This window comes from Rousettus aegyptiacus, unplaced genomic scaffold, assembly GCF_014176215.1.
Source record: "Rousettus aegyptiacus isolate mRouAeg1 unplaced genomic scaffold, mRouAeg1.p scaffold_m13_p_4, whole genome shotgun sequence".
NCBI lineage: Eukaryota > Metazoa > Chordata > Mammalia > Chiroptera > Pteropodidae > Rousettus > Rousettus aegyptiacus.
Window position 1 is genome coordinate 93,146,968 of NW_023416307.1, and position 12,212 is coordinate 93,159,179.

The 12,212-nt window shown below is 33.8% G+C and overlaps 1 protein-coding gene across 3 annotated transcripts in view; it reads left to right on the forward strand.

The window, feature by feature from the left end:
• The window catches only part of LOC107500838 (U2 snRNP associated SURP domain containing), a 48,019-nt gene that overhangs the window by 2,561 nt on the left and 33,246 nt on the right, over positions 1-12,212 (forward strand). For all 3 annotated transcript variants that reach the window (XM_016126502.2, XM_016126503.2, XM_016126504.2), the window contains 4 exons: positions 6,681-6,725; positions 7,866-7,997; positions 10,044-10,142; positions 11,982-12,096. In XM_016126502.2, coding sequence (XP_015981988.1) covers positions 6,681-6,725; positions 7,866-7,997; positions 10,044-10,142; positions 11,982-12,096 — 391 coding nt within the window. Of the gene's footprint in view, positions 1-6,680; positions 6,726-7,865; positions 7,998-10,043; positions 10,143-11,981; positions 12,097-12,212 lie in introns of those variants that run through there.

Here is a 12,212-nt window from a genome sequence, read left to right on the forward strand (position 1 = left end):
GTTGTTGTCCCCAGTGAAGAGATCCTGTGGTGTTTTATTTTCTGTGTAATTTTGCTGCAATTTAGTTTTAAAGCCTGGCAAATGTAGAAGTTCAGTGTTTTAGGAATGAGCTAAATTTTCTTTTTCATTATTTCTGTTTATCACTAGACTAAAATATTACTTTGGGGAGAGGGGTATTGGTTCTATGTTGTAGCTTTCATTTTGAGAGGAGCTATATATTTGCTTAGAAAATCGTTAAGCGTATTTACTTAGAATTTATTTTATAAAATTAATTATTTTTATTTTACAAGTTGTCTTGGTTGCTTGTTCAGCAAAATGAGGATACGAAGAATGTGATATTTTCTTTTCGTCTGCATCTCCTGTGCTGGTAATAGTACTAATATCGAATTGTGTGCCTTGTTATTTCACTCTGACAGTGCTTATTTTTTGCCATATTGTTAAAAATTGGGTTATATAGGTAAACAAAGGAGAAAATACTGCTGGCTTCCTTGATATGCAGTGCTAAATTGGTTTAGAATTCATTTTGACTGCTGATAAACCGAGTATTTCACTTGTAAGAAATAAATAAAACGAGGATCCATTTAAGGCTTGTGATCCTTAGGAATTTATTACTGCCAATGGACGTGTTCTGTATATGTGTGTGTGTTTTGAGGGGGGTACCTGAAGATACGTAAGATTTAAATATGAAAAACTCCAAACAAAACACAAACCTTGAAATAGGCTCTTCATAGATTGCCAGTTTTGGTTTAAACTGAATATTATGATATGGTTGTAACCTTATCTTAAAGTGTAGAGTAGTTAGTTTTATGTGTGGAAGGTTGTGTTTTTGGGTGGGGAGTGGAATTATGAACTGCTTTACTGGCAGATGAGAAGAGGTCTCATTTGATATGCAAGTTGAAGACTCTTTCCTCTCTACCCCTTTTTACAAAGACCGTCAATTTTGAAATAGAAATAAAAACTTGCTACAGGATATTAAACTCAAGAACGATATTATAAGTAATTTGCCTCTTATACTATTGTTAAGTAACTTTAACATTTTATTGCATAGCAGCCATGTGCTAGATATTTTGCTGAAATAATTTTTTTAGGAGTTAAATTGTTTTCCCTAGAACTTTTTTTGTCTAGATAAATTATAGTAGGACATTCAAAATGTAGTTACAAATTTTCGTGTATTGGTAGTTTTGGATGTAATTTTAAGGATCATTTCAGGTTAGGTATTTAACTTTATTATACATAGTGCATGTCTCAGTGATACAAAGTTTTTTGAGAGGTAGACCTTGGTTTGGCTTGGAGAGTGTTATGAAGCTAAGTAACTGTTACATGTTAGTGAGTAGGCAGCTAGTATGTTAAGAGCGTGGAGTTTAATTTTGTGTAGGAACTTGTTCCAACAGGTTAAGTCAACATGTATATTGAAAATCTGTCACTTGCAAGATCTTGTGCTTGATTTTGAGGAAGACGACATTAAATAAGACCACATCCATTTTGGGGCAGCATGCTGTCTAGTGGAAGAAGAGCATCAACACATAATAGTACAAGGCAGAGCTATTAGAGGTATCTAAAAGTTTAAAGAAAGAAGTGACAGCTGGTTAAATGGAGGGTGGGGAAGGAGAAGCTTCAAGAGCATAGAGGAATGTGGTTGAATCTTTTTAAACAGTTAAGCAGAGCTTTGAAGGATATAGATGGCATAAAAAAAGAAATGGGTAAGGCAAAGAAAAAAAAATCGCTAGGAAATGGATTGATAAGTGATCTGGCTTAGCAAGTGCATGGGGCACTTGCATATGACATAAAAGAGCTGAGATGGAAAGGTAAGTTTTAGCTAGATTGTGGAGTGGTTTGAATGCTACAGAATAAAATTAGAGAACATGAAAAATTTGAGGCAGGAAAATCCTTTAGGAAAGCTATTCTGGGGCATAGTTTAGGAAGGATTTGGATGTGAGGACTCGTTTAAAGGTTTTTGCAGTGTTGCCGATATTGAAGATTGCTTCAAAAAAATCTCATCTCAGATCCTTTCTGGGAAACTTTACCTAACATCTTCCCCAGCCCCATTAATATTCCTTGCCCTCTGTGCTCTTGTGGCATAGCCACATTTTGACTTGTCTCTTTTATTAGCTCCTCATGACAGAAGCTGTGTTTTATTTTACTTTATATCTCAAATGCAAGACATACGTGGTCGACTAAAGGGAAGAGCTGAACCTCAATGGTGTCTTTAGAAAGGAAAAGAGGTCCCTGTAGAACCGCAGTCCCCAACCTTTTTGGCACTAGAGACCAGTGCTTCTATGAGGATCTAATGCCTGATCTGAGGTGGAGCTGAGACTGCGATGCTAGTACTGGGATGCTAGTGCTGGGAGAGCGGCTCACCTCCTGCTGTGAAGCCTGGTTCCTAACAGGCCACAGACCTGGACTAGTCCACTGCCCAGGGGTTGGGGACCCCTGCTGTATTAGAGGTAGGGTGAACAGAATATGACTCAGCTGATTACAGTGAATAAGGAAGGGGTCATGCAAGATGCCCTTGTTATAATGCTGCTGCTAACACTTAATTAATTATTATGTACCAAACTCTGTTCTGAGTGCTTCACCTGTATTTGTCCTTCACAACATTCCGAGGCATATGCTATTCAGCTTTACAAATGAGGGAACTAGGCCCAAGGTTACAAATCTAGTAAGTGCTAAAACCAGGAAGTACAATTCCAGAATCTGTGCTCTTAACATTTTACTACTTTCAGATTATGAGTGATTGAGAGTTAGGACCCAGTGTCAGAAGTAAGAAGGTCAAGGGGACAAGCTAGTTTGTGAGGAATTTTAGATATATTGGATTTGAGTAGCCTGTAGACGGACATTCAGGTGAAGATGTCCAGGAGGTAGTTTGAGAACTGATTGGAACCTGTGAAAGTGAGCAAGATTGACGATCAAAAATTGAGAGTCATTGCAGTATGAAAAGTGGTGTTGATTTGCTTCCTATGAGAGAGATTGTTAAATTTGTGGAGATGTAAGTTGATGCTTTAGAGGATAAGAGGAGAAAAAAGCCCATTTAGGGGACAAATGGGAATGGAGAGCTGACTAGGTAGAATAGCAGTGTTGGAGGAATGTTATTGTGGATAGCTTGCTAATTTGAAAATTCGGGTGTGGAGGCCTTTCACTTAAAGTAGGAGCAGCCAGAAAAATAGTTTTTATTTTCTGTCACTAAGATACAGGGTCATATGGCATAAGTGTAGTTGGCTTCATTCACCTTTATCTCTTCAGTAGCTGTCAAATGATCATTTTTCCTTTTGGATTTTTTACTGTCCTTCCCTACATCTGTACTATTTTCTTTTCCTCTACCGTGGGATAAATTCCTTTCATGTCTGCTTTTTTATTGCCTCAAACCTCCCTTATTCTTCTCTTTCGTCACTTGCTTTTGAGTCTTTTCATTAGGCTAAGGAATTAGGTCTGTGGACTTCAGAAGATCTTTAAGCATCATTAATTTGTTGTTCTTCAGTTTAAAAGGAAAAAAGAAAAATCCCAAGCCCAAGATAAATAATAAGTTCAGTTCCAGGTTTGGAGGGAGAGGCTCAATTTCTGAAGTGGCATTATATTTACTATTTACCTGGATCACTAACCTTAGAAGCTGGTTATTCTTTTAAAATCTTGGTAACTACTTTTCAAATCTCTAGCTGTTCTTAAGCCTAATACAGCTCAGTAACAACAAAAAATAAATCATCCAATCAAAAAATGGGCAGAGGACCTGAACAGACATTTCTCCCTAGAGGACATACAAATGGCCAACAAATATTTGAAAAGATGCTCAATATCACTAGCTATTAGGGAAATGCAAATCAAAACCAGTGAGACACCATCTCACACCTCTTAGAATGGCTGTAATCAACAGGACAAGTAATATAACAAATGTTGGAGAGGATGCAGAGAAAAAGGAACCCTCATATACTGCTGATGGAACTACAGATTGGTACAGCCACTATGGAAAACAGTCTGGAGGTTCCTCAGAAAACTAAGAATTTGTCTACCATATGATCCAGCAGTCCCTCTACTGGGTATTAATCCCAAAGACTTGAAAACTCGTATCCGAAAAGATATTTGCACACCGATACTGTCATTTGGACAACATGGATGGACCTCAAGTTAATCATGCAAAGTGAAATAAGCCAGACAGAAAAGTTGGAAACTCACATGATATCATTTATATGTGGGATATAAACCTAAGAGCAACAAATGAACAGGATAAACAGATTCAGGGGCATGGACAATGGACTACTACTGGTTACCAGAGGGTGTGGATAGGGAAGGAGAGGGGAGGTAGACAAGGAAAAGGGGGTCAAATATAGTGGGGGGTTGGGGGATCAAATATATGGTAGCTGAAGGAAACTCGGGGGTGGGTAATCACACAATAGAATATAAAGATGTCAAATTATAATGTACACCTGAAAATTATATAATCGTATTAACCAGTGTAACCCCAATAAACAACAACAACAACAAAAGATGAATGAAGAAGTGGTCATATGTACAATGGAATGGTACTCAGCCATAAAAAAGAATGAAAATTTACCATCCGCAGCACCCTAAATAGACCTAAAGGGTATTATGCTAAGTGGAATAAGATAAAGACAAACACCATATGATTTCATTTACATATGGACTCTAAAAAACAAAATAAATGAGCAAACAAAATAGAAACAAATAGATACAGAGAACATTTTGATGTTTGCCAGGTGGTAGGGGGTTTGGGAGATGAGTCAAAAAGAGGAAGGGATTAAGAATTACAAGTTGGCAGTTAAAAAATAGTCATAAGACAATAAAGTATAGCAAAAGGAATATAGTAATACTATAACAACTTTGTATGGTGTCAGATGTGTACCAGAGTTATCGAGGCGATCACGTAAGTTATATAAATGTCTAATCATTATGTTACACACCTGAAACTAATATAATATTGTATGTCAACTGTAATTGAAAAATAAAAAATTATTTTAAAAAAGTTCCATTCTGAATGCTGTGTAGCCATATCTGCGTGTCAATGAAAAATGGTTTGCGGTGAATATGACCAGTGTCATCTTAGGTAAATTGAAATCAGCTGATGCACCTTCCTAAGCCATGCTGTTATTTTTAAGTCCTAGAAATGATTATTTGAATGTGGTGGCATAGAAGATCAAAGAAAGGCTAACACATTCTTAGCTACTCTTGTATGCTGCTTCTTCTGGGTGAACTTTAGAATTATTTTTGGCAATCCCTTTTGCAAATATTTCCCTTTGGTACTTTGAGCTGTTGAATGAAATTATATCATATAAAAATGAATTTGGTTATAGTTGATATTGTCTTAATAATGAACTTTTCATTCAGGCATATGATGAGTCTTTTCAAAAGGTGACTTAAATAACTGAATCTTTGTGAAATTTGTGTTTCAAACAGATTGCTTTCTAAGTGTTTTATATTTTTTGTTACTGTTATGATTGGGATATTATTTTTGTTTTATAGCAGGTTAATACTCCTGTATTGGAAGGCAATTCATTATTTTTTTCAAACCTTTCAGCCTTTTGGCTGAACTTTTTTCTAAGAAAAGTTAGTTATTCTCGAATTTTCTCATTTATGTGTGTACAGATAGGTGCATTTCAAACTGTTTCAAAGTGTGTTTGAGAGTTAATTTAAAGATCAAAACATTTCTTCCATGCTATCTTGCTTTTTAAAGAAAGATTGGGGGGAGGAGAAAGTGAGTAAGGAGGGATACAATAAAGTTGGGGACAGAAAAATGATGGATAGAAAGAATAGAGGTGGGAGGTAGTTTGGGGCTGATTTTGCCTAGGGGCCAGTACAGTGGAGTTCAGAGGAGTAAATTGATTCAGTGATGAAAATCCAATAAGCTGTTCTTAGCCTTATGTTTAGACAAGATAAATAAAGCAATATTGTGTGGACCTATATGAATCTTATTATTTAAATAGCCTTGCTACTTGGCTTCTTTATCCTTAGACGCATAGTGAAAAACCAATAAATTATTGTATGCTGTATGAAATTTGAAATGTAGATCAATTAAGAAAAAATAAGATGAAATTTTAAGAGTTGACATTGTTCGAAGGTAACATTATTTGAAGACTGACTTCTTCCTTGTGTAATAGCAGTGGTGGTATGCTGAAGTAGAAACAGCCCCCTTAGAACAAGTTGGAAATGGAGGCCTAACAGGGATTTGATAGTAGGATTTTGTTTTTCTTGAACTATTTCTGCAGTAGAATTTATACCATTTGCTAGACATCAAGTAGATTTTCATGGCATTAAAATTTTCTGCTTATATGACTTTGGGTGGTGGGAGAAAGAAAGAAGGGGAGATTTCTTTTTGCTGTGTAGTAAGTAGTTGATGCTATATTAGTGTCGAAGCAGTGTACACTGTTTTACGACTTGGGAAGAGCTTTTGCACAAAAATTCTGTTGTAAAAATAGTGGTTAGTTTTCCACTGTTTTAAAAAGGTAATTATCCTACTGTCATTTGCATCATATTTTTGAAAATAGGCATTCCGAATTTTAAAGAATTGACTTGCACATTTATTTTGGATCACAACCTTTTTGTGAGTTTGGTTTTATTAGCTGAGGAAGAATTGCTACAAGTTTGGAAAAATTGAGTCTGTATGTGAAATACTTGTTAGCATTGTAAGATTTTCTGATCATTTAAATATTGACTTTTGTTTTTAATACTTGCAGACCAGATCATCAGATGTTCATTCATCTGGATCTTCAGATGCGCATGTGAGTATAAAAGGCAATTTTTCTTTTTTCTTTAAAATTTAATTTCTCTTTGTTTCTATCCCAATACTTAATGATTTCACTTGATAAATAAATATAATTATATTGTAAGTGACTATTTTCTTTCTCCTTCTTTGTGCCTATTTTATTTCATCTTTTTTGTTAGGTGCCCTCCTTTTTTGGTGTTCTTATTTGTAAAAGTTGGGCTCCTCAAACTGTTAGAAACCTAGTGTGTGTATTTCCTTCATCTTTTGTCATGCTTATAAAATTCTGTACGTACATAAATGTGTGTACTTGTACATTGAGTATGGTATTACATTATATACACTCATTTTCTTATGGCATAATACACCTATTGGAAATCTCTGCAAGTCAATGGACATAGCTGTAATCTAGTCTTCCTAATGGCATAATAATGTTCACAGGGGCAGGTTCAATTATTTAGTAAGTTGTTTCTCTGTTGATGGGCATATACTTCTGTTTAAAGCTTTTTGGCATTTTGAACAGGTAAACTACTGGCACCTTAGGAATAAAGACAGTGTTGCCAAAATGTACTAGTAGTCATTGTATTCTTCCCCACAGGCACAGTAAAAATATCCTAGTTTCACTTAATGTTGTTTTCGATAAAGCAGTAAAAATTATTATTATTAGATTTTGTCCTATTTTGTGGGCCTTTTGAATGTTGTGTAGGATGAAATGGGAAGCACATAAAAGGCATTTCTGCTTACCAAAGTGTGATGTTTGTCTTGTGGAAAAGTACTTGTGGGATCGTTTAAATTGAGAAATGAAATTGGCTTCTTTTTTTTTCATGGAATACTATTTTTATTTGAAGGAGCAATTGACAGACAAACTGATTAATCAGGCTTGGGGTTTGACAAATATTTTCTTGAAAATGAAGGAAATTAACTTGTTGCTTCAAGGAAAACAAGTATTTGTTACTGACATAAAATTTGAGCTTTCAAGTGTAAGTTAGAATTATTGAAAACTTTCTTTGTGCTTAAGGACTTTTTTGATGAAATTGTGATGTTAAAAAGGATTTTGCTAGTGTATAACTAAATTTGTCAATATTTGAACATTTGGGTTATTTCTAGTTTCTACTGTTACCCATGTGATTTTTAAAAACTTGTTTTACTTTTCCTGAAGATGGATACATCTGGACCTTCAGATAGTGATATGCCAAGTCGGACACGACCTAAGAGTCCAAGGAAACATAATTATAGGAATGAAAGTGCTCGTGAAAGCCTTTGTGATTCTCCTCATCAGAATCTTTCAAGAGTAAGTATTGATAAAGATAAGAAAGTGTAGCTAATGATTTTAAACTGTCCTTGATCGGATTTGGTGGTTGGATATATTGGTTTTGTAGTTCTTTTATCTTGTACTATTTGAAAATAGTATTCTTCATTGTATTCAAGTTAATGGGAAACTAAAGTTCAGCTAAGGAAATGATTTTTAGCTCATATGTGAGATATATTCTATTTAAATTTTAAAATTTAAAGGAAAAAAAAACAAAACGTTTTGGATATAAAATGGTTAATAGTCAGATTTGTTATTCCCCCTCTCCCTCCATACCAAACATATACTGAACCAAGCCCCAAAACTACTCACTGGAAATACATAGATAATTAAAACACAGCTCTTGCTCTCAGAGAGCTTAAAGTCTTGCCCTGGGAAGCAAACAGAGCAGATGCTATTCACTCTGGTTAGTGCATTGTCTAGGCAGTTCAAGAACCCAGAGAAGGAGCTTCTTTACTGCATGTATCTGCAAAGTGCTCTCATGTTCCTTCATCTTTTTTTCTATTTTAACTAATGTTTTCTCACAATTAAATTTGGAAATTATAATAAGACAATCACCACCAGCCAGTATTAACATTGCTAACACTTTATTTTTCTTGTTTAATGTTTCTCAGCATAAATGTATTTTTACTTTGCTGAGATCCATTTTACAGGGGCATGTTTAAAAATATTTTCAATTCTAAGTTTTTAAATTATAGCAAAAATTCTGTAAATTAAATGGATGATTGTCTTTTAGTAAACATTTCTTAATTTTCTTAACCATTTTCCTCTTGGGCTTAGCTCTTAGGTTATAAATAAAATTTGATCTCAAACATTTTGTTTTATAAAATTGGTTTTCATTGAATTTATATGTGATTTTACAGTTTGTTTAAACTTTTAAAGTTGAAACCAAAGATGCTGAATGATGGCAACACATCTTTCTTTCTATTTGGGGGTGTGTGGGAGGGGTGGGAATTTTACTTTGAATCTGTTCCTTAAACCCAGCATAGACTTTTGGGTTATAAACTGCTTTAGGTTTTCAAATGATTTTGCTGTAACTTTAAAATATTTTGCAGCAATATTACTCTTTGATGCTGCATATCTCAAGGGCAAGGCTTTTTGATAACTGGGAATTGATAAGGTCTAATTTTGTAATTGGTTAACTTCTTATTTTGGTAGGTGCTAGAGAAATTTTAGATTTCAATTGCAGATTAATATTGTAGGTTATATTTAATAAACATTTCCCCCTTAAATTTATAAATCAAAATTTAACATTCAAATGAATAAATGAACAATTAAAGGTCTACAAATAATTTATTGAAGCTATATTTCAGAAGGAAATTATTTTTAAGTTACATGAATGGAGACTTTATTAAAATACTATTTTTTTACATTCATAACTAATCAGTGAATGTTAATTTGTGTGGAAACCTAGAATACTGTATGTGATATATTCCCAGCAAGGTAAATGAAATTATAATGTTCACAAACATCAGTATTATTAATGAAGCATGAGGTGATTTGCAGAATTATAAATGAAAATGATGTGATTTGTATTACCTGAAATGGGGGTTATAGATGGTATTTAGATTTCTGCTACTGAACCATGGAAGTGTATGCCTCCTCTCTGTTTGAATGTCTGTTTTCTATATTGCTTCTTTTACCCAGAAACATCTGTGCCATCTGTGCTCTCCCTTTCGAAGTGTTTTTATTCTTGCTGCCAACAAGCAAGTTGAATGAGTTCTAAGCCTAGGCATATCTGTTTCATTTTTACCCCCCCTTTTTTTTTTTTAATTTTTTAAATGGCTTTTATATGTTACTGACCTTCAGCTAGCAAACGATATTCTTTAATGAATATTTACTTCAGAATTAAGCTTAAGATAGGCAGGCCACCTGATGCTTAACAGTGCCATCAGCTTTTTTTACAATGAGTTATTTTTTTAAGTCATCTAATCTGAAAATTTGGTTATCATTTGAGCTGTATCTTTTGAGTTATAGTTACCATTAATAATTTGTATATAAAGGTATGCATTTTATTTCTTTTTCCAGCCTGTTTTAGAAAACAAACTTAAAGCATTCAGTATTGGAAAAATGAGTACAGCTAAGCGAACTTTAAGTAAGAAAGAGCAAGAAGAATTGAAGAAAAAGGTAATGTGTAAAATGTATTTTGAGTTATCCTTGGAAATTATCTAAAGGGGCAGTGGTGTACGGGCAGAAAAGATAGGTTTTTCAGAAATTTTGAACCCCCAGGGTATTCTCAGCTGCCACCTCCATGTGAAGTCTGTAATATAGGGTATATTCAAAGGAGTTCAACTTCTATCCCTGTCCTCTCTACCATTTTCTCTCTACTATGTAACAATTTTTGGTTATTTTTTGGTCTATTTTTTATAAGCGCGCGCCCGTGTGTGTGTGTACACATATATATTGTAACCACTCTTATATGAACAGTAGCATGTTATGTACAGTTCACTTTTCTCCATTTCACTTTTTTCATATCACATCTCAGATTACAACGAGTGTATTGAATTAGTCTTTTTTTTTTAATAGCTGTGTAGATAGAGAATAGTTTATTCAACTAAAATCCTGTTGAGGGCATTTTTGTTTTGATCTTTTGACATTTTGAAGGGTGCTGTTATGGACAGTATTATGCATATGGTTTTTTTTTTGCTAGTGTATCTTTGGGATATATTCCTGTAATTGAGATTACTGAGTTGAATGGTAAATGCATAAATAACTCTGCTAATATTGTCACATCGCCCTCTGTAAGGGTAGGGTCATTTTGCATTTCTATCAACAATGTATAAGAGCTGGTTTCTGTAAGGCCTTGTCAACAGAGGATGTTATCAAAGGAGTTTTACCAGTCTGCTAGGTGAAAAATAGTATCTCACTGTAGATTTAAATTTGTATTTCTCTTAAAAGTAAGATTAAACAGCTTTTCTTGTGTTTGTTTTGTAAACTGTCTGCTCTTATCTAAACCAATTTTTCGATAAGCTCTTTTTAGAAACTCTATATTAAGTATATTAATGCTTGGTCTATGATACAAGGTGCAGTGTTTTGTCCTAGTTTGTCGATTGTCTTTTCATTTTGATTCTGATGTTTTTCCTTACAGAAACTATATTGTTATATAATCAGATTTATCAGTCCTTCTTTATGGTTTCTGGGTTTTCCCATTCTCAGTGTATAAATGAATTTCCTCATTTTTTCCCTCTAATACTTAACATGGTTTCATTTCTAAAAAAAATTAAATCTGATTAATTTGCAACCTGTACTTGTATATAATGTGAGTAATTGGTTCATTTTTTACCTTTTTTCAAATAGTTTTCCCAACATTATTCATTGAAAAGCCCATCTATTCTTCACTGATTTGATGTACCTTTTATTGAATACTAAATTTCCACGTTATTGGATTCATTTCTGTGTTTTCTCTTCTGTTCCATTGGCCTTTTTATTCATACATTTTGGGGGATATTTAGAATAGTTTTAATGGAAACTGTCGAGGTTCTGAGTTTTTTTTTAAATGCCAACTCTGGCTCTCCGGAGATATTGCTTTAATTTCTAATAAACATGTTTTTGGTAGTTTATAAAGGAAATCTTTGTATTCACTTTGAATTAAATCATCATGCCTTAGAAATTATGAACATTAATGAGATAATATATTTTATACATTCAGTTGTCATACAGTTTGACACTTGAATTGTCTCTAAACAAATTTATTTAGTGGGACCTTTTCTGGTTCCATAAATTGCCAATAGAAGATCAAAGCTTCTCTTAGTTTCATTGTTAACTAATATCTAATATCTTGTAAGGATTAGATATTACCGAATAAGATTGCTACTTTCCTCAGTGAAGGAAAGGTTTCACTTACATTATTCCTTGATGAGTTATAGATAACATTAATAATTTGTATGTAAAGGTGTGTTTTATTTCACCCCATATACAGTAATAATTTTCATATTAAGTGCTATTAATATATTTACATGTATTTAGGAGGATGAAAAGGCTGCTGCTGAGATATATGAAGAATTTCTTGCTGCTTTTGAAGGAAGTGATGGTAATAAAGTGAAAACATTTGTGCGTGGAGGTGTTGTTAATGCAGCTAAAGGTAAGTGTAAGTATTATAGTCCTTGAGTAAATCCAAAAAGTCTTGATTGAATGATGAATGACCGCAGGTAATTATGAGAGAAGTTTGGTTGCTTTTTTTCTATTAGCACTCTCTTG